Source organism: Brienomyrus brachyistius, chromosome 20, assembly GCF_023856365.1.
Source record: "Brienomyrus brachyistius isolate T26 chromosome 20, BBRACH_0.4, whole genome shotgun sequence".
Lineage (NCBI taxonomy): Eukaryota > Metazoa > Chordata > Actinopteri > Osteoglossiformes > Mormyridae > Brienomyrus > Brienomyrus brachyistius.
This window is the reverse complement of record NC_064552.1, coordinates 14,408,791-14,435,186: the sequence shown is the minus strand read 5'-3', so window position 1 is coordinate 14,435,186 and position 26,396 is coordinate 14,408,791. Positions and strand designations below refer to the sequence as shown.

General features: G+C 49.7%; 1 protein-coding gene across 7 annotated transcripts in view; it reads right to left on the bottom strand.

Moving 5' to 3' along the window:
• LOC125715479 (AT-rich interactive domain-containing protein 4B-like) overlaps positions 1 to 26,396 on the bottom strand; it is a 57,576-nt gene that overhangs the window by 6,705 nt on the left and 24,475 nt on the right. For 4 of the 7 annotated variants that reach the window (XR_007384081.1, XM_048987020.1, XM_048987021.1 and 1 more), the window contains exons 4-19: positions 17,681 to 17,746; positions 16,392 to 16,482; positions 15,649 to 15,728; positions 14,820 to 14,911; positions 10,943 to 11,084; positions 10,014 to 10,093; positions 7,985 to 8,061; positions 6,659 to 6,808; positions 6,019 to 6,093; positions 4,875 to 4,969; positions 4,565 to 4,662; positions 3,637 to 3,874; positions 3,343 to 3,542; positions 1,830 to 2,009; positions 1,124 to 1,208; positions 31 to 208 (exon numbers count right to left, since the gene is read on the bottom strand). Coding sequence is in view for 6 of the 7 variants with exons in the window: in XM_048987020.1 (XP_048842977.1) it covers positions 31 to 208; positions 1,124 to 1,208; positions 1,830 to 2,009; positions 3,343 to 3,542; positions 3,637 to 3,874; positions 4,565 to 4,662; positions 4,875 to 4,969; positions 6,019 to 6,093; positions 6,659 to 6,808; positions 7,985 to 8,061; positions 10,014 to 10,093; positions 10,943 to 11,084; positions 14,820 to 14,911; positions 15,649 to 15,728; positions 16,392 to 16,482; positions 17,681 to 17,746 (1,927 nt within the window). In the remaining variant the exon portion in view is untranslated. The remainder of the gene's footprint in view (positions 1 to 30; positions 209 to 1,123; positions 1,209 to 1,829; positions 2,010 to 3,342; positions 3,543 to 3,636; positions 3,875 to 4,564; positions 4,663 to 4,874; positions 4,970 to 6,018; positions 6,094 to 6,658; positions 6,809 to 7,984; positions 8,062 to 10,013; positions 10,094 to 10,942; positions 11,085 to 14,819; positions 14,912 to 15,648; positions 15,729 to 16,391; positions 16,483 to 17,680; positions 17,747 to 26,396) is intronic. The other 3 variants (XM_048987023.1, XM_048987024.1, XM_048987025.1) reach the window with 3 other exon arrangements.

Sequence of the window (26,396 nt, the reverse complement as noted above, 5' to 3'; positions counted from 1 at the left end):
TCTCTGATGTCCCTTAACGGACATAGTTACCTCGCAGGCCATTAAGGATGGACGTGATCTCCACGGGCTTCGACAGAGGCTGCTCCAGAGATTTGCCATCGTGAGAGGGGGGCTTGGGCAAGCGATGGGGCCGGCTGTTCACCGAGGGAGGGGTCTCTTCCCCATCCGTCAGTCGGTCAGTCTTCTCTTTCTCCCTTTCCGTTTTGTTCTGTCAATTAAGCATACAATTTAAAAATAAAACACTATGTGTTAAGGCTCAGGAGGACACTGAGAAATACCATGGGATTATATTCAGATCATCCATCTTGCAGTGAATTATTCTGGCTGGGGAGGCCTGGAGCCTGTCCCCAGGCTGATGTGGGCAGATGTCACGCAGGATCGTGGGCCATTTAGAGACACCAGTTAGCCTGATTGCATGTCTGTGGACTGTGGGAGGAAACCAGAGCAACTGGAGAAACCCTTGGCAACACGGGGAGGCCGTGCAGCAGTGCAACCCACGGGGCCGGCCTGAAACTCGCATAAATTAATTTCAGGGGCGTGGCTACAAGTGGACAGGGGGCAGGAGACAAACCAAATTTAACCAATCATTAATGAATTAACAGAATCATCCCAGGATCCCCCCAATAAGAGAAAATATAAATTTTAAGACCACTCCCCCTCGGCCCAGTTAACAGCTTTGACCCACTGAGTGTAATCTTGTATTATATGTGGCTGTCCCCGTTATTCCCCTTGGAGAAATAGCTCCCATTATAAATAGGGTAGGAGACTCCTTGTTGCATTTTTGCGTCATGGTCCGACTTCCCACCAGGGGGCCCCCCAAACCCTCTGACTCCTGCCCAGTGGTACCCACCCAATACACCCAAATATCCACCTCAGGATGGCTTCCTGGTAACGCCACTGATTAAAACCGTTTCATAAATGTATTCATAAACTTTTGTTTCCAAAGCACAATCAAGTTCGATGACGTGCTGCTTAAAATGACCAGCCTCACATAACCGTTTCTCCTCCGACCCAGCAAAACACTGAACAGAAAGCCTTTCTGGAACATTCCGTCCACCCGTTGATTCTCACCGAGGAGCCCTGCTCTTATCAACCCCCCCCCCCCCCCCCCCAAGGCACCTACCTTTATTTTCTTGCGGTACTTCACTTTCCTTACGTTCTTGTTGGCCGGCCGCACGATCTTGTCTGCTTTCACCCACTCGTCATACCTGAGCGAGACACAGAGGCCAGGATAAACAGTGGCGTCGCCCCCGTGGGATGCGGAACCACGACGGTGGGAAATGGAGACAATTCAGGCTACCGGACGAGGAAACTGGGCTAATGTGGGCGATCGGGGAGAGGGGATGGTAGTCAGTTAACCAGGAAAACAGAAATGACGATCATCTCTGTGAGGGAGGCAGCCTCTCTGTGAGGGAGGCAGCCTCTCTGTGAGGGAGGCAACCTTGTTAGTCATAAGCGAGGTGGCTGCACCATCTATTCAGCAAACGCTACCGACCAAGCGCCACAGACGGTGTGTTGCTGGCATCTGATTTTCAGCACGGATGACGACTAATGGGGAGGTATCCCTAACCTCCGTCTCATTAAGGCTGCCACTCCTCTCTCACCGCTGAGACTTGTGGGAGCGCTGAGGGGCATCTATCCCGCTAAGCTGGAGAAGCACATGTCCGGTTACTCAAATGGTTCAGGTTTACTTTTTCAGTCATTTGCTCACAGCTGCCACCAGGTGGCGATAGGCACACCAAGAGATTCGAGGGAATACCAAACCGGGACAAAGCCACGACCTCACAGCACAGCGGTATGTAGGAGGAAAGGTCAGATCCCAGCCTCACCTGATGTTCCAGCCGCAGTAGTGCACCAGGTAGAGCACCTCTCCCCCTTCCAGGTCCGACTCTTTCACAGTGGCATCGTATGTCTTCAGATTGCGGCCCCGACCATACCTCACCTGCACCTTCATGCCGGGGGGGTAACACTCAAACTCCTCCCCTTCCCCCTCCTGGCTGCTGTCATCCCTAGAACAGACAGCGAACCACAGCTCAGACCATCATGGCCTGTTGGCTGCCATCAGCTAGTAAAAATATAGCCACTCGACAGCGCTATCAGGGACAACCACAGTTTCAGAAACGGAACATTTTTAGAAACGGCTTCAGTGATATTTAACCTACAGAACGAGGCCTCAGCCACCTCAGCATGTGTCTTGGACGCACGGCTAACTGCCTCCTCCAGCAGGGGGCAGGCTGCAGCTGTGGCAGGCGTGGGCGGAGGCATTGAAGATGCCAAGGGGAGGGCTGGCCAATTAGCAGCCTCCACAGGGCTTCAGAAGCGCCCGCCACATGGCAGAACCCAGAAAAACACACGGGGTCTAATTTAGGAATGCTCAAACGCCAAGCGCCCTGTGCTACAAGCCATGCCCCCCAACGGCAGCTCCGCCCCCAAAGATGGCTCCTCCCTGGATCTCGACACACGGGGGCATGTCATCATAATGACTCCTCACAAGGGCCGTGATGCTCCAACACCCCACAGGAAACCCCTCCTTTAACAACAGACTATTGTCAGGATTTAGACTAGACCGCTGTCCGTCCCTTTGAGGACCCTGAGCCCCAGCTGTCCACACCGATGCCTGTGGCCCTGCCTGAACTCGCCAGAGTGATGTCACTCCCAACAAACTGCAAAGACGCGCAGTAGCGCAGGTGCTATCTCCATCCACGGCGCAGTGACCTCATCTGCCCAGTGCGGCAGACGGCACGCACTGTTCCCGCAGCCGGGGGGGGGGCTGTCAAAGCACAGAAGGAACAGAGCGAGTGGGTGGCCAGGCGGGCGGGCGAGCAAGGACCTCGCCGTAATCACCATGGAGGACGCTAGGAAAGGGCTGAGGCGCTAAGCCAGCCATGGTCATGACCTGATCACCACAGTAAATGGGGACGCGCTTTGGGAAAAGTAGGGAAAGACCCAGAGCCAGAACGGCAGCCTGGGGGTCGAGGAGCTGGGGCCTGACCCCCGCGCTAGAGTCTCGAGAGCCACGACGCACCTTTTCTAACCTGATGAAAGGGAGGGACAACAAAGGAGGCTGCCAGCGATGGTAGGAGGAGGGGGAGAAGGGGGGGGGGGCTGAGGAGGGGGAGGAGGTGGATTGGGCTGAGGAGGGGGAGGAGGGGGAATGGGCTGAAGAGGGGGGACGGGCTGAGGAGGGGGACAAGAAGGGGGAGGAGGTGGAATGGGCTGAGGAGGAGGAGGGGGATGAGCTGAGGAGGACGAAGAGGAGGGATGCCCCCTCAGCCAGCATGTCAAGCGGGGAGGGGGGGAAGGTTGGGCAGGGGGACGGAGGTTGGGTCGAGAAGGACATACCCCTGTTTCTCTTGAGTCTCCTGGTCGTCATGTTCCTCCAGCTTCACGTCTTCCATTCCTGGACCACAGTCCCCATGTCCGTCATCCTTCCTTACAGAGTCCTTGCCCTCCTCCTCTTCCTCCTGCTCCTCCTCCTCCTTCTTTGGACTGGGGGCTGCTGGTTCATTGTCGCCCGGCCCACTGGTACTCGTCTTCTCCTCCTGCACAGAGCAGAATGATTTAACCCCATGCCCCACCCCCCTTCCCCAGTGGTTCCCTCCCCACAATGGGTGGGAGGAGTAGGGGGCAGATTACCTTGCAGCCAACAGGCTGTGTGACTTGTGGCTGCTCCTCCTCACAGGGGTTCGGCTCCACCGGGGGCTGGGGGCTGGAGGGCGTGGGGGTCGGGGGGGCATCTGAAGAGCCCGTTCCGTCCATCTCGGCCTTCACCTCATCTGCCTTGTGGCTCTGCTTTTCAACTGGCTTCTGAGGGAGGTCCATCTTGAAGGAGATCCCAGATGAGGAGCAGTATTCCTCAAAGCCATAGAGATACCTGCAAAAGGGAGACACCAGCAAGGAATTCAGCTGCCTGTCTAGCAGGGGACACCCAGGATGGGACACCCAGGATGGGACACCCAGGATGGGACACCCAGGATGGGACACCCAGGATGGGACACCCAGGATGGGACACACACTCACACACTATTTACAGACATCAAACTCAACACACTGCACTCTAATGGCCGGCAAGGGCGGCCCCTGAAGTCATCCTCCCTCACTATTTGGGGGCTTGCTTTAGTGAGGGGCCCGGGTGTGACAGCACCCCCATCTCCATCCCCCCCCCCCCCCTCGCTGTCACCTCCCTATCACTGTTTCTCTGGTCATGGCCACTGAACAAGGAGAAAGGTGCAGTTTTTAATTAAAGGGGAGGTTAGGTGGTTTGAGTCCAGCGGTAGTGATGTTGGGTTGGGGTCCTAGTTCATGGGAAAACCCCCCTCTGCTCTGACTGACGCACAGTCGGGAGGGGAGCACTCATAGCGTACTGAGGCTGTTAGCGTAGCACAGCCTACAGCAAAGGGAACACACACACACACACACACACACACACACACACACACACACACACACACACACACACACACACACACACACACACACACACACACACACAGCACCCCCCGAGACATCAGAGCTCAGAGGGAGGCTGGCAAAACAGTGACATGCTGCCCGACAGCAGACATACTTCCTGTAGGCACATTTCACATTGTAGCCGGCAGCCGAGTTGAGCACTGGGATTCCCAGGTCCTGGTACACCTGCTTCCAGACAGAGCCGCTGTCGATCTGTGGGGAGGGGGAGCAGGGTTCATTAGGCTGATGTGGTACCCCCTAGCTCCAGATAACACTATCCAAAAATATTAGATTGTTTGACAGAAGAGCCCTTTATCAATAGCTACCAGGCACATGAACAGAAAATATGATGTCATTACAAGCATCTGGAAACCTTCAAAAAGAGAGAAAAATTTGCGGCAGGATGGCAGAAGCGGGACACTCACGCTGTCAAAGCCCCCAAGTTTGTGCACTAGCCTGTAGAGCTTGAACAGGTTGAGGTTCCTGTAGCCCAGCACTGGCCGCTTGTTGATGGGGGTTCCTGTGGGGACGGGGGAATGGGGTGGGGGGCGACACCGTCAGTTGCCATGGGATCTGGGAAACTGGAGCAATTTTGGGAACTTTTCACCCACCCCACAGCAACACTGGGGAAATATGTATGGGATGCTGGTCCATCTCAGGGCACGGGGCAGTGATCACCCTGGATGGGATGCCGGTCCTTCACAGGGCACATACACACCGTGAATCACATTCTACAGGCAATCCTGAGATACAGTTTTGCCCAGTGTTTCTCAAACCGGTCTTCAGGGAACCCCAAACAGGGAGCTCCGAGGGAGCAAAAATGAGAAATTTCTGACAGGAAGCAAAAATGTGGACTGCGTGAAGATCTGGGCTGGGAAACACTGGTTTAGCCTATTTGCATATCGTTGGACTACAAGAAGAAACTTATACACTATTAAGAGTAGATGCAGACTCCGCACACAGAGCAGTGGGATTCGAACCCCCATCCCTGGAGGTGTGAGCCATCAGCACCCTCTCTGTCTACACACGTCACCAGGATTTTCCTGATTGAGGCTCAAGGTCAAAACATTCAACTTGAAATTAATTTATAATAACTGACTCATTTACAACAGCCCATTTACACATTACGATATTATATTACCATGACTGGACAGAAACATACTAGTGAATTTCATCACTGAACGCACAATTTGATCTGACTAAAAAAAAAACTTCATTATGAATCTTTCTGGGTGCCCATGCATGAATGACATTACATACAGTATAAATGCAACACATTAAGTAAAATCACCACAACTTCGCAAGTCTCAAGCACTTATGGAAAATAGATAAATAGTAAATAGTATAATTATATGACATGTATCATTTCTACAATAAATATTATGGTTATACATTATGCATAAATGCCCAATATAACACTCATTTAATCACAGCCAGACACTTTAGCAATGTGAAACCTTATTAGCTGTTAAGAACACACAGTTCATTCGTGAATTAACGATGAATCCCAGCGTATCACTGGCAAGATGGCCGCCTCCATGCAGCTGGGAAATGCCACAGGACCCTCACCTCTGTCCTCCATGAACTTGTAAAGCTGCTGCAGGAAGTTGTCTTTTTCCTCAGGAAAAGGCTCCACTTCCTCCTGGAAGAAAGTCCTCAGAGAGTCAGCAGGGAGCCTCGACAGAGGGAGGGGGAGGAGCCAAGGAAGAGTGGGGAACCCCCAATACAGCTCACACGTCAGCAATGGGAGATCACAGATTCAAGCGCCTTCAGTCAACCGTACGTTCTTCTATCTTCCTGATCTTGTGAGAGTTTTTTAGTGGGGGACATTCAGGAGAGCCCTGCGATCGAGGTACTTCCTTAGCATATTTAATTAATGAGATATAGCGACTGCCCCGAGATGGACTCCGGCACCCTCCAGCATCCCTGACGCACAGCAAAGGGCACTGGGAAAACGGGAGCGACGCTGGGAGTAACTTAATTAAAGGGGGCAGAATCTTGTCATCTCATTACCTGGTTATCTTTGGAACATTAAAAATTACACTTCAGTTCTCTTATTCCAGATTAAACACCCAATTAATCAAAAGCAAATACTACTGGGGGGTGTTAATATTAATGTCGCTAGACGGGACCGTGCCCCCCCCACCCGATCACTAACAGGGGGCTCCATTAAGCCATGTGAACCGTGAAGCCCCCCCCACCCACAGCACCTCCTCCTCCTCGCTGCTGGCATTCCCCTCCTGAGCCTCTTCCTCATCCACATCCTCCTCTTCACTGCTGGAGGTGTCCTCCTTTACTTCCCTTCTCCAGGAGGCAGGCACCAGTCCACTCCGGAGGAAATCCAAAGCCCCGTCCAGTGCTGTAGAAGGGGGGGGGGGGCAAGGTACAGAACAATAGATTATCATAGGGTTTTGCACAAACACAGGTGACTGCCAGACATTTGACCGTCCTCCAGTCCCCCTGGATCAGGATGAGTCCAAAGGCGTGCTTTGCCTAAGGCAGTCTCTCTCATTCCAGTGCACGGGGACCTCCCAGTCAGTCCACGTTTTCTCCCTCCCAGTTCCCAACGCGCCTGTACCAGGTATTCAGTGTTCTTCATTGTTTGGTTCGTTCTTGACTGTCTGGTTTGGGTGTGCTGGGTTCTGGGTAGAAACACGGGCCTAGGCAGCCCTCTACAGCTCTCACTAGGCCAAACAAAACATCCAGCCCCACAAGAGGCTTATTACTCTAACAAACTGCAGCAACTGAAAAAAGATTCAATAAAACAAGCTGCTTCCCCCCCCCATGGCACCAGTGACTAGCTTTGCAGAGTCCCCACTGATCAGGCAATAATGACCATTATCTCCACCCTCCTGCTACTTATTTACCGTTGAAGTAGCTCCCGACCCACAGATCGCGAACCCTGTTAATGTGAGGGTGCTCACCACACACTGGCCGCTCCGAGATCAGAGATGACCCGAAGGAATACCGCCACGACGGGATGGGCCATAACAGTATACCGCTGGGAGCGTGGCCGGCCAGCTCATCATTAATACGCCTTGGCGTGGCCTCTCCCATAATCCCGCATGAACCTCGCTCTGCAAAACGTCACGCTGCATATCCGTAGCGGTGATTACCGTGCCCGCTCTTAACGCCACGCCTGAACACGGGCAGGTTTAACGCAAGCTCTAGCGTACAGTTAAGTCAAAAATACACACAGAGAGGAAGAGGTAGTGTCTGAAGGGTGTAAACAAGTAGACCTTATGGTTTTGTCAGGATGCACGAAACAGGAGGAATCCCACAATGCTAGAGGAAGGGGGTCTCAGATGTAGCAGGGCATTATGGGTCATTATGAGAGAGAGGATCGTTATTCACCCACCATGGCCTGTCTTAGCGGTCACTGCAAAGGGCTCCTGTTAACAGCCGTGACCTCAAGATAATCTCCCAGCAGGAGGAGTAATGTCCGTTTACTGGTATCACGAGGCAAACGCCCTCTCTGGATTACCTGTTATTGTGTCAGTGCCCCCGCGCCCCCCGCCCCCCCAAGCCTCCTTACCTGCCTTGAGTCCAAGCTCTGCTTCAGGGGGACTTTCGTCATCCAGTTCCTGGACATCCTTCCGTAACACAGTGTAGCTGTAACACAGACAGGCGCCCCCTTGAGGACAGCAGACACAGCGCAGGGCTGGCGGGGGGCCGGCGCCACACACAGCCGATACCAAGGCGGAGATCCCGCCCCGTGTGGGGATTTCCTCCGCGTGCTATGAGCCAGGAGCCATGCTAAGCACGTCTGCCTTGAACGCCCAGGGGAAAAATGCTAATTAGCAGGAATGGATTAGCTAGGATAGCGTCGCTCTCAAATGGTTTTGGAGGAGTAGAGCACCCTGCCGTACTTTTTACAGCGGCCGCAGATCGAGGCATCTGAGGGAATCCCCCGCGTTCATTTGCACAAGAGCTACACAGATGTGTCAAAGAATGTCACTGCTGGCTCAGAGAAATAACATGGACTGATCCTGAGGGTTATGTCTGTAGACCACAGTCATGCTGACATCTGGATTCTGGCCGGACTGGAGCAAACCAGTATCTCCTCACCATTTTGACACACATCTGTTTTGATGCTTTTATTATCCAAAAAAAAACATTTTTTAATAATCTAAGCCAGTGATGGGCAATCTTATCGACAAAGGGTCAGCGTGTCTGCAGGGTTTTGGGATAACTAGGTCTGCTGTTCATACTCAGGTGTGAGGACTCTTCAGCCAATCAGTCCTCTAATTAGTAATTAGGGAGTTGCAGCAAAAACCCGCATACCCAATGGGCCTTTCTAGATAAGATTGGCCACCCCTGATCTAAGCATATATTGAGTTTCCTGAACATCTTGTCAGAGTTTTGTAAGTGGCCTAAGATTTGTGTCCGTAACATCTTTAGGTGTCAAATAGTGCAGTTATGAATTCATCTTTATAACATAAGAAAATGACATTTGTTTAAGCATTCAGCAAAGCCCATTCAAACATCCCGAGGGGTGAACTATGGAGTTCGAGCTGCAGAAACATCTCACATTTTTCTAGACACATCTGTCTTTCAGCATCCCAAAGCAACATGGCCCTGAACCCGCAGATGGAAGCTTCCTTGAGTCCTCAACAGGTTTTTTTATTTGGATAAATGCCACATAGCTGATTTTAGCGCCTCTAACGCAGAACTTTTCCACATAAAGGTGCAGAGGTGAGATTTTGATTAATTACCAATGAGTAAAAATAAATAAATCCCACCTTAGAAACATATCCAAGTCCTCAGATCAAAGTGAAGTTCGTGACACTATAATAACAAGCCTCCTACACTTTTTCACCGTTGAAATGAAGTCTCTCATTAGGGTTAATTCTCTGAGATTGCAGAGTGGGTCTGCTCAGAGTTGCCGCCGCATGAATACGCCTCAGATCCGCGTTTCCAATCAGCCCGCAGATGGTCTTACACCAGCACCAGGCGCGAGAGTCTCTCCCCCTTAAAGGAGCTCTTGCCATGTTTAATTAGGGAGTGGAACAACGCTGAATTAACATCGTAATCAGTCCCATTAATGGCCAGTACCCAAATCGTTTAGGGAGGCCTGGAGGACGCAGGAACAAACACGACCGGAAGGGTCATGAAGGACCACAAGCACGGGAGCGAGGGTCATGAAGGACCACAAGCACGGGAGGATTCCTCCTTTTAACTGGCTAAAATAAGAAATTAGTGCAATCCATCGGCTTTGGTATGGCAGCCAGTGGCTACTTCCACCTGTGCTTCTCACCTGCATCTGACACCCAGTCTGATGTGAGGAAGGGTGGATTCATCCCCTCAATAAAACACGGGTACCAGAGACTGTACACTGTAAAGACTATACTACCATCACCTTTTCTGTCTGTTTTTAATGACATTATTCTACGCGACGGGATCTCAGAACACGGATTTCATTATTCAGCGCTGATAAGTCACCTCCTGCAGCATCTAACGAACGTTTGTTCAGTTTGTCCGTGTGCGTCTGACGCTACTAAAGCACCATCCCTGTTCAGTGTTGGGGGTGTAGTCACGTGCTCGCCGACGTTCATGCCACTTACAATTTCCCGTCCTTGAAGGAGCGGACGAGGACTGTGTCCTTTTTCATCGTCAGTTCCTCGCTGCAGTCGGGCGAAATGACCTTGAGGTCGTGTTTTTTTTTTTTAATTACCCAGGAAGGGAAGACACAAGGGAGAGAGAATTTTAAAGTCAGGCAGCCGGTGAGCGGACAGGAGGAAGACATGCTTAAGACATCCAAGTCACGTTTGCGGCCGCGGTAAATGTCTCACCCCCGAGCCACAGGACTGAGGGCTCAATGTAACCGACTAAAACACAGTGGCCACTTAATTATTCATATTTGCAGATCTTAGACAAATATAATCATTTAAAACTGCAAATACTATAACAGTGAAGTGATTAAGTTGCTGTACAAAGAGAACACTTAGCTAAAAAAAAAAATAAAAAATAGCCTAAATTCCTGTTCTCTGCCAGAAACACATTAGCAAGCAGAAGGCTAGCCGCCCAAACGAGGTAAGCGTGTCACACGGCCGGCCCATATGGCTTCAGTGCGAGGTTCGCAGCAGGGAGACTCTGCCCAGCGAGTGACCCGCACACTCCCCAACTCCGGGCTCGACGGCAGTCACCGGGCCTACTTCTTCGCCTCCCGAGCGAATTAGCTGCTAATGTGCTCATTTGGCTACATTAAGGAAAGAAAGCACTACAGGAGGCGCATGTAGTGTGTAAAGCGGCTGAGCGCCACGTCCCAAAGGTATCACCGTGCCGACTGGGGGGGGGGGGTGATTAATGGGACGATGGGATGGCATCAGCCGCAAGACTATGGCAGGAGAAATGCAGGCCTTTGGGTCAGAACTGCAGAAAAATAGGTGTTTGGGTCAGACCCAGGGTGCGTCTACATACGAGTGACCCGATGGTGCCTCTTGACCTGTTTGCATATCCAGAACACGCACGGTTCTGGAGCCCAGGGGCTTACCAGCGCCGGGTACCAGGCACTCTTCTTTTTGTCGCCAGGGGCGACGCAGTCCACGCTCACCACCTTTCCTAGCAGCTCGTCGTTCACCGGCCGCTCTGCCTCCTCCTCCTCGCTGGAGGATGAAGACAGCTCCTCTTCTTGGCTGCCAGGAAGAAAGGAAGACGTCACATGGCTAATGCCAGGGCAACACGGAGACTCATCTTAGGGCAGGAGGACGAATGCTCAACATGAAATACACCTCCTCTGTGGTGAAAGGACAGGGAACAATAATACCGCGGCATTTACAGGCAAGTTCATCCATCCATCCATCCATCCATCCATCTTCTACACCACTTGTCCTATGTGGGTCCTGGGGAATTGGAGAAACAACAAGCGCAAGGCAGGGAACAACCCAGGACAGGGGCCTGTTCAATTAAATATTTCCATCCATCCGTACATTTTCCAAACCGATTATCCTATTGGGTCGCGGGGGGTCCGGAGCCTATCCCGGAAGCAATGGGCACGAGGCAGAGAACAACCCAGGATGGGGGGCCAGCCCATCGCAGGGCACACTCACACATGCACACCTACAGGCATTTTGGTAACTCCAATTAGCCTCAGCATGTTTTTGGACTGTGGGGGGAAACCGGAGTACCCGAAGGAAACCCCACGACGACATGGGGAGAACATGCAAACTCCACACACATGTGACCCAGGCGGAGACTCGAACCTGGATCCCAGAGTCAACAGTGCTAACCACTGCACCACTATGCCGCCCCCTCAATTAAATATTTAAAAATTAAAAATGAGCAAAACAAAAATTATAGAGAGAGAATTTGAAAATAAAGGCTGAATAAAGACTGAATGGAACGGAAAGAACAACACAGAGGTGAAAACTCCTTCCATCCTGAAGACTCGGCAGACCGCCACTGCGTAACACGGTGCTGAACGCTCCTTCCATCTTGAAGACTCGGCAGACCGCCACTGCGTAACACGGTGCTGAACGCTCCTTCCATCCTGAAGACTCGGCAGACCGCCACTGCGTAACACAGCGCAGAACGCTCCTTCCATCTTGAAGACTCGGCAGACCGCCACTGCGTAACACAGCGCAGAACGCTCCTTCCATCCTGAAGACTCTGCAGACCGCCACTGCGTAACACAGCGCAGAACGCTCCTTCCATCCTGAAGACTCTGCAGACCGCCACTGTGTAACAGCGCAGAACGCTCCTTCCATCCTGAAGACTCTGCAGACCGCCACTGCGTAACACAGCGCAGAACGCTCCTTCCATCTTGAAGACTCTGCAGACCGCCACTGTGTAACACAGCGCAGAACGCTCCTTCCATCCTGAAGACTCTGTAGACCGCCACTGCATAACACGGTGCTGAACGCTTCTTCCATCCTGAACACTCTGCAGACCGCCACTGCATAACACGGTGCTGAACGCTTCTTCCATCCTGAACACTCTGCAGACCGCCACTTTGTAACACGGTGCTGAACGCTTCTTCCATCCTGAACACTCTGCAGACCGCCACTGTGTAACACGGTGCTGAACACAATCCAGACTGAATACTTAATATTCAGGATAATACCCTGCATTTTGAGATTTAACTCTAATTCCCCTGATTTGTCTTCTGCTTTAGTTGACCACTGGAGCCTGACAGCAATGAAAGTTAAATAAAAAATGTGTTCAAAGTAGTCAAAACCTGCGAACCTTCTGAGGAACAGTGCGACCTTCCCAGCTGCCAACACATCTTCACATCTTCACTCTCACTGTTCCAACAACCTTTACGTCACACGACCTAGGTTACAGTTCTCCATAAATGTCCAAGCAGAAATTCCATCCATCATCCCAGGAATTTCCTCAATCTTAACCAGCTGAAGTTTACAGAAGGAGAATAAATCAAGAAGGGTAGACCAGACTCATATTTCTTTCAGAAAATAACGATTTTGTGGCATCTACAGGGATGCCGGGAGATGCCCCAGGCTGCCCCCTTGGTCTCATCCTGGAGGGGTTTTCCAACAAAATCTTCATAGGGAGACTTTCTGGAGGTGTGAAACTGCTTCCCCGGATACCTAGGAAGAGCTACACTCCTCAAAGACTCCGCCAGGCTCCCAAACTCCTTGTGCTACAAGACCCCAGAGTCCTTCCAAAGTTCCAGCAGGGTTTTGTCAGCTGGTTTCCAGCCCAGCACTGGGGAAATGGTTCATTGTGCTGAAGAAAGTGAGGGGCTAATGATTACCCAGAAGCCAAAGCAGTTGAAAGGCAGCCATATTAGACAGGTCTCTGCAGAGCAGGTCCAAGCATCTTACAAGAAAACAGCTTAGAGGGAGACGGACCTCCAAACTCAGACGAGAAGCAATTTAGGAAAACACAGGGTGGAATATGAGGTGTAATACAATTAAACCCGCAAAAAGCTGGAAATATTAATGGAAAAAACAAATGCTTTCAGGTTATCATATTGGCTGACATAACCGAATGGAGAGTTCAGAAGCAAAAAGCATCCTGATGAACAGCTAGATTTGCATCCGATATTTCTGACAATAAAGCCACGAAATATAACGAACATAGTAATTAATGTTCGCCGTGTAAAGACATCTGAAAACGAGTTTCATATCTGTGATCTCAAGCCTGCTTCCTCATTCCACGATTTCCCGACCACCTCTCTCAGAGATCGCCTCTGTCTGGATCAGAGGGCACATCAAGCGCCTTGGTCCGGCATGTTGCTCTGCCCGAGGTCCCCTGGCATTGTATCCTCACAGATGCATTACGATACACACGACGGACATTGCAAGCCCTCAATTTGGTCGAGAAACGCCAACCCGGCCCAGCAGACATAGCTTTAAATCAGAATCGGAGATGAATAAAACACCAAAACAAGGCACTGGGGTTCAGACCAGCCATTTGATTCCACCTAAAAGTGCCCTTTCATTAAGCTAGCTGCTATTGTCCTGACCAAAGGAAACTGCTTCGAATTCGACTCACAGTGGCCTAATTTAATAACGACACCACTAGCAAGGACAAAAGACCCGCGCGATGACGGCCGTCGGACTCAGTAGAATGCAGTGGCCCGCGAACAAATGGGCGTCTTAAAGCCGACAAGCAGTACGAGAGTAATGAAGGGGTTTAGCCAACTTAGAGGTCTTAAGCAAAATCGATCTGGTGCGGCTGTCGAGGAGATTAACGGAGACGGCCCCCACAGGCCGGCCAAAGAGCACCTCTTTGATCCCAGAGAGACAGCGACTCTGGAAAAACACGAGGACAGAAAACGTACTGTTTATGCTATAGGGTAGAAAACCTTTAATGGTTATAGGATCTCTAAGCCCAACACATGTACGCGTGAAAACCCAACAAATCAATACCGGACCCAATCAACGGCAGGAACATTCCGGAGAGACGCCCCAGCTCAGAATGCTGGCATCTGGGAGACCTCGGCATACGGGAACTGGAAAATTAAGCGGGAGAACAGAGGAGCTGGAACGAGCAGCGGCGTTTGCAGAGCGGATTTAGTGATGCGACATAGAAAAGCAGATTTCAGGGTTTGGCAGGTCTAGGCCTTGCCCCCCCCCACCACCCCCCACCCGTATTCAGTGCTCTGGCACAGACCACAGGCCAGCTGCTCAGGAATAAATGTCACCACTGTGCATTAGGATACCACACCGAAACTGCATTGTGCTTAACAGGGTGGTGTGGGGATGTTCGCCAGCTGGGACCCTGACTGGCCAGAAGCTTCCTTCCCCACTGACAGCAGATCCCTTATTCCCCCAGTAAGTAGGCAATTAAAAGGTAGACAATTATAGGCCAGCCCTTTCAGCCAATGACAAAACAGGCCCTCTTTCTAGAGTGGGGCTAGGCAGAGTGGACGGGACTTCAAAGGGGCGGGGCTAGTGGGAACTCACACTTGATTGGAGCGCCTGCCGCGACTGCCCTTCTTTCCAATGACCGGCGTGCCAAAGTGCTCGGGGTTGGTGAGGGGGAGCTGGTCCAGCGTCTGGGGCAGGGAGAGAAGCAGAGGAACTGTCATTTCAGGCCACGCCCCACCAGGACAGCAAACACATTACATCATCACCGGGATGACCTTTCTCGTCTGACTTACTTCAAACATAAATAAGAATAACTAAAAAAAAAAAACTGCAATAGTCAGAATAATAAAATAATCGGAAGAATAAAAATATGAACACTTACCCACATGTAATCATGATCATCTTTAGTCAATTGACAAGCTAAGCTAATCAAAAACAATCTGTTCCTTCCTCTCCTTTCCTTTCTAATTGTCATTATCCCACAATCCCTTGATGCAAGCAAAAGAGGTTGAGCATGTAGTGAGAACTGTTTGAGTTTACAAATAACAACCCACAAGTCGGAAAACAAACAGAGCATCTCATTCTCACTTACTGATATGATATACGTCTAATTCAGGCAAGATTCCAAATGCAGAAAAACAGCCCAAATCGGAGAAGGTCCCTCTTAAGGTTTACTGTATGTGATGAAGTGTGAGGTTCACGCAGGGCTTCAGGCTCTCAGAGCGAGGAGAGAGACACTCCCGCTGAATATGTAAATACACAAATCCCTGCACGGCAGAAACGCTCATTTTATAAAAGCACGGGATAATTATAACTACAGTGTGTAAGAAAACACGAGAAGTAGGCCAGCAAAGTGGCTTTTTGTTTTGTTTTAGGCAGAAGCATAAAGCCACGAAAGACGGGCTGGGGGGTCACCGGGACTCGCCTCGCTCTCCGCAAAGTGCCTCGCTCCTTTTAGGCACAGGGATGATCGCCTCAGGGTCTTCTCATCGCCATCGTCAAACACTGCAGCACAGGGGGCGAGAGAGAGACAGTCGCATGGGTCAAGCCATTACCCACAGTCCTCCGCTCATTCACAGCTCACACACAAAGCTCTCTGTACATCACCAAAATAAATGCCCAGTGAAACCTCCCAGTGGTTTCATGCACGGTAATAAATTAGCCAGGCTCTCGGGGTGCCATGATGCACCATGAGCTGCAGGGGGCACTGTGCTCTGCGACGAACCGCAGGAAAGCCCCCACGCGCCAGGCTGAGAGAGCATCCCCCAACACAACACCCCCTCTACCCCCCCAGGTGACCTGTAGGAACCAAGGAGGCAGCAAACGGTCTTTAAAAACGCCCCCTGGAGAGGGACGCATGTCGGCTCCTGGGCCCTAGAGCCCGTCCCTACATCCTGTGACATCACACCTATCGGGTCTTGGTTCCTGGCACACATGTGACACACTCGTCACATCTGGGTGCAGATTCATGACGTTCGCATGGGCTTGCTGCCTTCCCCAAAAAAAAATCATTGACATGTCGAAACACGAAACCGCTCGTGTCAGCAGATGATGCCGACCAATCAGTGCCTTTGAAAAGCTTTGAGATTCTTTCCTACGGTGCGATTTAACAGGACCAAGCTGTGGTAGATGATGGGTATCAGCAGAGTGAAGCTGATCGAAGCTCACCTACGGTGTAGAGGCTGGCATCCGTCAGCTTGGTGATGGTGGCCTCCTGGTACACCCCATCTTGGATCTTCACCTCCACTGAAGCCCCCACCTGCAGCAGCAGAGACTTTAATTCACTGCGCAGAGACACAATCTTTGCGCGCCCAAAAAAAGACCGGAGCTCAGACGTCGATTCAAACTGAATTTGAAGGAAAGCAATAAACCAGGAGTCTATCTCAACATGCTTTCCTGCCTTGCTGTCAGAGAGGTGTGCTCACTGTTTCTCTGGTCGTCTGCATATCGTGATACTCACACTGTAAGACATGGCTCTGAGTACCGCAGTGATTCTCTACCCAGTGCTCGAGGACAACCTGACACCTGTACCAAACAATCTGAACACAGAATACTGGGTACAGATGCGCTGAGAGCTGGGGGGGGAGCAAAAATATGGACTGACTGGGGGTCCCGGAGGACTGGGTTGGGAAACGCTGCTCTATGGGAACAATACAAACCCCCCAAATCAGAGGGCTGCAGGGCCAAAGACGGGTCAGGGATGTCGGTCGCACACGGCCTCAGTGGCCTGCTCTGTGCTCCAAGGTCCACATGGCCAGGTTAGGTGAGGAGAGATTACAGGCTCTAATGAAGGCTTAACTATGCTGTGCTCATTATGGAGCAGAAACTCTGCAGTGATGCCTGAGAGGTACTGGGGGCCCCATGAGCGTGATCCTGGGATAACTACCTTCAGGGGCCCCTACCACCACATCCCTGGGGTACCCATTTCAGAGGCCCCTACCACCACATCCCTGGGGTGCCCATTTCAGAGGCCCCTACCACCACATCCCTGGGGTGCCCATTTCAGAGGCCCCTACCACCACATCCCTGGGGTGCCCATTTCAGAGGCCCCTACCACCACATCCCTGGGGTGCCCATTTCAGAGGCCCCTACCACCACATCCCTGGGGTGCCCATTTCAGGGGCCCCTACCACCACATCCCTGGGGTACCCATTTCAGAGGCCCCTACCACCACATCCCTGGGGTGCCCATTTCAGAGGCCCCTACCACCACATCCCTGGGGTGCCCATTTCAGAGGCCTCTACCACCACATCCCTGGGGTGCCCATTTCAGAGGCCCCTACCACCACATCCCTGGGGTGCCCATTTCAGGGGCCCCTACCACCACATCCCTGGGGTACCCATTTCAGAGGCCCCTACCACCACATCCCTGGGGTACCCATTTCAGAGGCCCCTACCACCACATCCCTGGGGTGCCCATTTCAGAGGCCCCTACCACCACATCCCTGGGTTGCCTACCTTCAGCGGTCCTCTGATGTGCTCGTCATGTATCTCCACCGTTGACAAGTCCTGCTTAAAGGTCACCTGAGAACACAGAAACAGAAAATGCAGTAAAACCTGCATGCCCCCCCCCCTTGTTAATTAAATACAAATTTGAATCTAGTTTGAGAGTCCATCTACTTCCCACTGATGCCTCTAATAAAATATGCTCAATATTTTTATGTGTAGCAAATTTTTTCCTGTTTCACAGTTTGGTCACAACTGACCAAATCAGTCTTCATCAGGCTTGCACAACAAAATCAAAACACATCTGACATCAGCCCATGCGGCCGTGAGAGGCCTTACCTGTCCCCCACCCCCCGGCCTGAGATGACCCGGTACTGCTATTGCATCTAATTGCCCCCCGTGTGAACAGTGCCATCCACCGGATCACGGCCCTGACAGGCTATCGATGCAGAAACAAGGTGTCCCACCCCTGGGGCGTCCCTCAGACAGAGAGCTGGGGGGGTGGCGGGCGACAGAACATTCCAGAAAGGCATCCTACGCTTCCTGCCTATGACCTTTAGACTGCAAACTAGCGGGACGAATTAAAAATAAAATAAATCTGTGTAATGACTCATACAAAGCAGCATGGTTAAATCCATTAATGTAACAGCCAGGATGGCCAACCATAGCCGTCTCCCAGGGCTGTTTGGGCTCCGCGTGGGATATACGGCTGTTATTTTCTCCACCTCTCTTAGTGAGCCGACATGGAGCAGGTGACAGGCGTAGATTAGCAGTGGGGGGGGGGGGGGGCTGAGGTCTCACTCTTTTACAGTTGATTGGTTTATTAAAAAAGCCTGTAAATATATCATTGCCAAAAAAAGGTTTCTGCTGTGGGTGCGGCATTATGGCTCAGTGGTTAGGTCTGCAGCCTGACACCAGCACGTTGGGGGTTCGAATCCCTTCTGTGCTTTGTGTGTGGAGTTTGTATATTCTGCCTTTGTCCTGTGGGTTCCCCTGTTTCCTCCCTCAGTCCAAAGACATGCTCTTAGTGGATTGGTGTCCCCACAATTTCCAGGGTGACCAGTGCCCATGTTACCTTGGAGATCCTCCAGGATCACAGCAACCAAGCACTAGAGGTATGGATTTGGAGGATGGGTGAAATGGATATGCTTCTAGCTAAAACCAATGTTCCTAGGCTGGCACTATATCCTCCATTAGCATTAGCAGTTAGCAGAAAAAGATGGATAGGAAACATTCCGCTGGAGCACATTAAGGGCAAAATTTTCACCAGCTATCAACTATCATCACGCGTGATACCAGCTATCATCCTTAGCGCGCATCACTTACAAACAGCAGCCAGCAGTGAGACGCTGATATCTGACAAGGATAATAAGATGCTTGGCTCTCTGATTCTGGGCTCACACACAAAGAAAGAGGAGGGGGACGAGGAGGGGGGACACAGACACCATCCAGCAGACTGCGCCGCTCGTAGCCCTCCTTACGGTCGCGGTGATTTTTCATAAATGTTTAATTGCAGAGGGCGGCCGGCTGAAAGCAGCATTAAATTCACGGCTTCTTTAGTAGACGGGGACACACTGTTGAACTCCCGGCCGAGGGAGGGCAAGCGGACATGGCGGTGGGGATGCTAATCGGGAGTTTAGCATAACGCTCAAGACAGCCTACTGTTGAACGTCCAACAGGTGAATATAGGATAATTTAAGGGAACGTGAAGATGAATACCAGCTAGACAAAATTTGCCGTTTGCTGTATCACAAAAGAGTGTCAGATAAATAAAGTTACAAACGTAAATGTTTCATAAAACAGTTTTTGAGTTGGCATTTAATTTCTCAAACATTACAGCCTGGTTACCTGATTGGCTAGTTCCTCAGAGGAGCTGCAAAGAGATGGGCAGCCCTGCTCCAAAGGATTGTGGGACACAGGTGGGACTGGCCTCTTAAGCTCAAAATTCCAGTGACAGGTCCTGTATTGCTTTAATGGCGTTTATAACAGACCTCACAGGTAGCTGACGCATGGGTCTGACTGTAGCTAATTTCTCTGGTGGAGACGTGTGGCCTTCAGTGGGGGGGAGGGCGCAGGGGCTGGACTTGTCAAAGAGGCACAGAATAACCTTTCCGTAAGCCACCTGGGAGACGGAGAAGCCCAACTCTGGACATATTTCCCAGAGGATAAAAATGATAGTTTGACTAAATTCCCTGTGATCCAGGAGTGAGAGTCAGAGCACAGTCTACCAGCGGGGTCTTTCATGTCTGACATTTACAGCATGTAGCTGCCTCCTCTTGCCTTTATACTATCTCAGCCCAGTCTGGCTCCCAGTTTCGCCAGATATTCCCATCTAGTGGGCATCTCTCTGAGGGAGGGGGGGCCTGGCTGTGCTTTCATCCGCAGACAGATCAGAGACGATCAGTCGTCTGTTATCTCGTACTTACGGGAGCCGTCATCGTACCTGAGCATGATGCTGCCGAGCATAACACACACGCGCATGCGCACACACGCATGCGCACACACGCATGCACACACGCATGCACACACGCATGCACACACGCATGCACACACGCATGCACACACGCATGCACACACGGTTACTCTGAGCGTCTCCCTGGGAAGGGAACCATTAGTCTGCAGATTGGGGGAGGATGACAGCTCATCTTGGGATGGGAAGCATGTTTTTAGATTTAAAAGTATGGGAGTATGGGGTCACATTTAAACCAGATGTGGGGAAACGACGCCTTTTGTCAGGATATGGTGGATGGGGGCAAAAATACATGGTACATTAATTCATGGTGGACAGGTTAGTGACCCTAGTCACCTGACCCTCCCCTTCTTGTGACAGCCAGTAGCAACACCCGCCCCCCCCCCCCCAGTCTACAGTTATTTAAAAAGTTTATTAAACAGTCCCTTAGGCAAGAGATTACATCGCAGAAAGCAGGTTACTTGTTCTTAATGAAGGTTTCCTTACGGCAGCCTGCAGAGGAGGGTGTGCGTGGGCGTGTGTGCTACCAGGTTATGAAAAGCAATTAAAGCAGCTAAGCTATTAAACAAGGAACGCTTCATCAAAGCTGACAGAGATGAGAGCGGGAGAATCTTACTGATAGTTTTACCAGGCGGCCGCGCGTAACTCAGCCTCAGCCGGCATCGCTCGGCGAGCCGTCTTAAAAAGGGTTCCGTGGGGCTTGAAGACGCAGAACAAGGAAAGAGCTCTCCAGAAAGGTACGGCTTTAAAAGCTTTAGAAATAGCGGCAAAACCTGCACCTGGAGAGCTGAACAATAGTGAAATACGACCAACGATGCATTAAGACGGCGGCCAAGGAAGGAGTAAGGCAACCATTACGCTGCACTTTGAGACCTGATGCAGTTTTATATCTCTAAGAAAACACAGAGTGCAGCCATCCATCCTCCTCTCCGAACTGCTTATTCGGTGCAGGGCTGTAGCGAGACCGGAGCCCCACAAGGTCCAGGGCATGAGGCAGGCGCCCGCTGACGGACCGGAGGACACGCGTACTTATGGCAGGAACATCCTCTTGCTATCTAAATGCATGTGTTGTGTTACTGTAAACCTGCAGTGATCTACAAGATTAATAAAGTGTCCATCCTTCCATCCGTATGCACAATAAACAGCCTACAGCCAATTTAGAAATATCAAGCAACTTAAATCACTCGTTTTGGACAATAGGGGGGAAACCAGAAAGCTGCAAAAAACAAGAAAAAGTAGAAGCTGCACGCAGAGCCAGGGGCTGAAATGAAACACACAGCCCTGGGGGGGTGAGGCTCAGTGCTCAGCAGTCTGCCGCCATACTGTGTGTGTATGTGTGTGTTTTGTAATTATTACATTGTGGGGACCAGATTTCTCCACAATGTGGTAAAAACCTGCTATTTTGATAAAGTGGGGACATTTTTTTCGGCTTCAGTTTTCTAAAAATCTGTGACTGCAATCAAAATACTAAAAATGCAAACAGACTTGTATTTTGTTTGGTTACTTATGGTTAAGGTCAGGGTTGGGTAGGGGTTAGATTGTCACTGTTGGGATTAGGGATTTTGCATAGAAATGAATGGATGGTCCTCATAAAGATATGAATACAAACGTGTGTGTGTGTGTGTGTGTGTGTGTGTGTGTGTGTGTGTGAGAGAGAGAGAGAGAGAGAGAGAGACGTCACTTGGTGTTCATATCTGTTCTAGATAGAGTCACACAGACACATTACATAACCCAGTTCATGTTTGCGTAGAATGAACCAACTATTCCACACTAAATAAACCTAATGACAACCTCACTTTCACTAATCTATACATGCACTTTTAATCATTCGCAGCCAAACTACAAAAGGTCTGATTTAACTGCAATGGCATCATGAACTCCATTATTCTAATCACAGGGATTATTAAACAGAACTGCTGTAATTGTACTTGAGGATTAATGACTCGTTTTTCCTTTGTGTTCTTTCTGTTTATCGTAAGTGTTTTTGATGCACAGTAGTTAATAAGGAATATTAAATATTTAAACATCACAGCACCTCTGCTTGAAACTATGAGCAAATGCTTTTAAAGTTATTCTAGGACCTAAAATTGGTTTCAAAGCACTAAATATAGATCCTGCTAAATGTCAGTCCTGATACTGGGAAGTCTATGGTGTAACGGGGGAGCTGTAGTTATTCAAACAACTTATTTTAATGCTTCAAAGTCTTTTCTGAGAAATGTTTTTAACTAAAAACGAATCCAGCATAAAGGCAGTGAGATCGGCGTACATTAAAACTGTGACACATCTAAGACTAGCAGCAACACCCAGTTCTGTACGATCCGATATAAAAGAAGAAACAAGTTAATACTGTGAAATTATCGTAAAAGAAATGCAAACCTCAAACGTTCTATTCTGCTATAGTCCTGTAAGTGACGTAAGTGGATGACACACTTGATTTAAAAAGAGAAACACTCACTCTACAGACGATTTTTGTACAGAAGACAGAGACATTGCTAAGATCTTACCCCATCAGGGGGTAAGCGTAGAGTGCTAATCTCTCTGAGGGTCCATCCGGCCCACCCCAACTCCTCTAAAGTTACGATGATCGTAGCACTACGAAGTTTTCGGGTAACGCAGTTCTGAACTAGGACTGCCGTGATGTAGCGAATTCCCAGACGGAGAGCATGGCTATTAAATGTCTGAGCCAAACGAACCATTTGAGGTTCGTTAGGTGGAGGAAGCATTCGTCAGATTCTGTTAAGCATATGTCTAGGTGTTATGCAGGCAAGAATGCTGTCCCACTCACAGTTTTGCTGTCCCGGTTATGGATGACAGATTCTCACATCCACAGGCTCTGCAGCACCTGTGAAGCTACCACCGACCACTGTGTCTATCCTCCTCCTCCCTCTTCATCTTCTCCTTCTCCTCCCAGCCTGGGACTCCGCCGCCTGCCCACAGCATCCTGTCCCACGCCGCCACCCAACCCCTCACAGAAAGTGCCTCTGATCTCCCTCCCTTCAAACCCCCTCCACCGCTCAGCAAACCGGCCCACGTTTCTCATTGCTGTCCCAAAACCTTCAGACAAGATACCTTTCATAAAGAATAAACACTTTTAAAAAGTTGCGCGGACACACAGAACTCGAGACGCCCCAGCAAATGCGGCTTCTGAGAGGTCGTTCATCACAACACGGAACTTCAGCTCGGCTCCTAGACGCCCAAGTTCAGCGGGGTTTACCGAACATGCTACACCACCAATTCCTGAAGACCCGGCTGATTACCTATCGATCAGTGTGCTCTGGAAAAGCGGTTTTGTTTTGCGGAAGCAAGGCGACGCACATCGATGCAACCAATTAGCCGGGATAAGAGGGCTTGTCTCAGGCGAGGAGAACCTCCAGGTTGCAGCTCTCAATATGAGCTCCTTCAGAGCCCTTTGGACCAATTTACTCATCATTCATTAAACCAAGTTCTTGATCCAAACTCTGGTATCCTGCCATCCCAACTATCGATCTCCTGAACCCCCATCACCCTACTCAAGCCCTAAAACCATTTCCAGGTCCTGCAGAACATTGTTTCCTTTGGCCTTGTTCTATTCTTCCCATTCCCAACTTCTGTACTACTTCCTGCACCATCTATCAATTCGTGGCAGTGACTCTGACGCAAAGCTCTCCTGGCACGGTGCCAGACTGCGGGTGCATAACAACTGCCTGTCCCGGGCTACATAAATATCGTCGAGAATCTCTCAGAGTGTCAGATACTAACACTTGTATCGTCGCGATGCTTATCTGCCAAGGAATACCTATGAAGACACAAAGATTTACCTCCTAAAATGAGACCTTTAGTTAGAAGCTCTGAATACACAGCCAGTTAATATGTGCTTATTTTTAAATATACATGAGGAAAGTCCTCTGCAGAGATAATCATCTGACATTTTGCATTGCTACCTTTTCTGGTATTAAATTACATCACATTAAGCTGTTTTGAGCTGCTAATTTGAAATGCAGAAAGATGACTTGTTGGTAAGTGCTTAGATGACACATTTTCCTCTTAAATAAAACAAAGCTGCTACGAGGCAAACAGCATCCAAAGACACGGCATGTTTCACAGACACGACAGACTCTGACCATGCTATTTATCTGCTAATCCAAAGAAAGGCATCATTTCGGAAGAACAAAGGCACAGTCAATTAAAATAAATCAGGGATTTGGAATGCATGTCTAGCTTCCATCCATCCATTTTCCAAACCGCTTATCCTACTGGGTTGCGGGGGGTCCAGAGCCTATCCCGGAAGCAATGGGCACGAGGCAGGGAACAACCCAGGATGGGGGCCAGCCAACTCCAATTAGCTTCAGGATGTTTTTTGGACTGTGGGGGGAAACCGGAGGAAACCCCACGACGACATGGGGAGAACATGCAAACTCCGCACACATGTGACCCAGGCGGAGACTCGAACCCGGGTCCCAGAGGTATGAGGCAACAGTGCTAACCACTGCACCACCATGCCGCCCCTATATATCTAGTTTCATATATCTAAAAAAAATTTTTATTATTAAATATTTAAAGAGACATACCAAAAATTAAATTCTACAGCAAAGCTCATTTTGTCATTATATGGTATATAACACACATTACTCCCATGTGTAACAGAAGCAGAGATCGTCGTGTGCAGCTATTCTACGCATGCATGCATTTCTGGCTTCAGCTGCAGGAATACACTGACTCCGAGTTCTAGTCCAGCTCAACTCTGCGTACTGAGTCAGAGCAGTCTGCTAGAAATACAGCAGCGTGAGTCACTTACAGGCAGTTCCGCATGATTGCAGCGGACCTCAACAAGGCGCAGCTGGAGGGCGTTCCCGCCACACCCCCGATTGGGGGACCTAAAATGAAACATTCCCTTCCCCGGGGTAACAATGAACTCCCCGTTTCCACACAAATAAGCGTAAATAAAAATGTTCCAGCGGGGACCATGGAAATGCTCATTCAGCCATTCCCTGCTCACGGACAGTCATCACCAGTAACCAGCAGCAGCCCGTGCCCTTGCCCCTTTCCTGCCACCCTGTACCAAAAGCTTGTGGGAATTTTACTTACACAAAATTATGTGGGCAGAACAAAAAAAAAATTATTTATACTATGAAATAGCCAATCAGACTGTAGAGGAGGTAGGTCCAAGAAACAAGAGGAGGAAACACCAACCAATCAGAAGTCTTTGCCCCACCTCCTCCAGTTGCTTGGACCCACCTCCTCTATAATTTGATTGGTTCTCTCTCTGAATTCTGCCCTCATAATATTTTTGTGCAAGTAAAACTCCCACGAGCTTACAAAAAGCAAAAGCGGAGGTTTGGGTGCAAACAATGTTCCCCAATAGGCATGGAAGGAGACATTCACAGCATGTTACATAAGGCTGCCCTGTACGAACTTGCCATCAGCTTTAAAAACTCTAGATTCCCTAAACTTTCCCAGAAATTTATAAAGACAATTCAGTATATTCGGAAAATCGCAAATATACAGATACATTTTCAATTTTCTACAAAACTGGTCTTTATGAGGCTTACCCAGATGGCATGAAAGTTCTTAAGACTTAAACTGCAACAGAGGAATCCTGTGAACCTGACATTTGTGGTTTCGGTTATTTGCGAATTGGCAAAGAAAATTAAAACGGGAATCGTTTGGGAGCTTGCCGGAAGATTGCAGAAACTCGCAGGCCAATAATACTGAGGATGACTCAGACAACATAAAATTGTATTATATATATATGGTGATAAAAATTACTGGTAGTATAAGTGCATACTTTATCGTTAATATTAAAGTCTTGGCTTGAGTGCGCCATGCATCTTTGTCTCAGCAACCGGCCTTGCATTTCTCACAGTGTTCATTTTGCATTTTTAATAATGGGACAAAAAGGTAGCGTTCCCATTGCATGCGGCAGTACCTCTGTACATGCAGTGGCACAATTTACGAATGGTTCTCAACAAGTGGGTTCACAACCCAAGAGTGGCTCACAGAACCATTTTCAATGGGTCAAGTATTGTGCAATTAAAAAATAATAATAATTTTTCAGTAATGTCAGACTTCTGTGGTCGTCAATGATAGACAATTTTGTCTAGAAATCTTTGTTTTACCACTAGTACCCACCACTACCCCCCCCCCCACTTTGTTGTCACATGGATGAATGAAGGAATGAATGTATAAGAACAATAGGGTTGTGACATAATGACTCAGAAATAAAGTGGGTCTTGATGCAAAATCAATTGAGATCCACTGATTTAGGTGTTTGTATAGGCT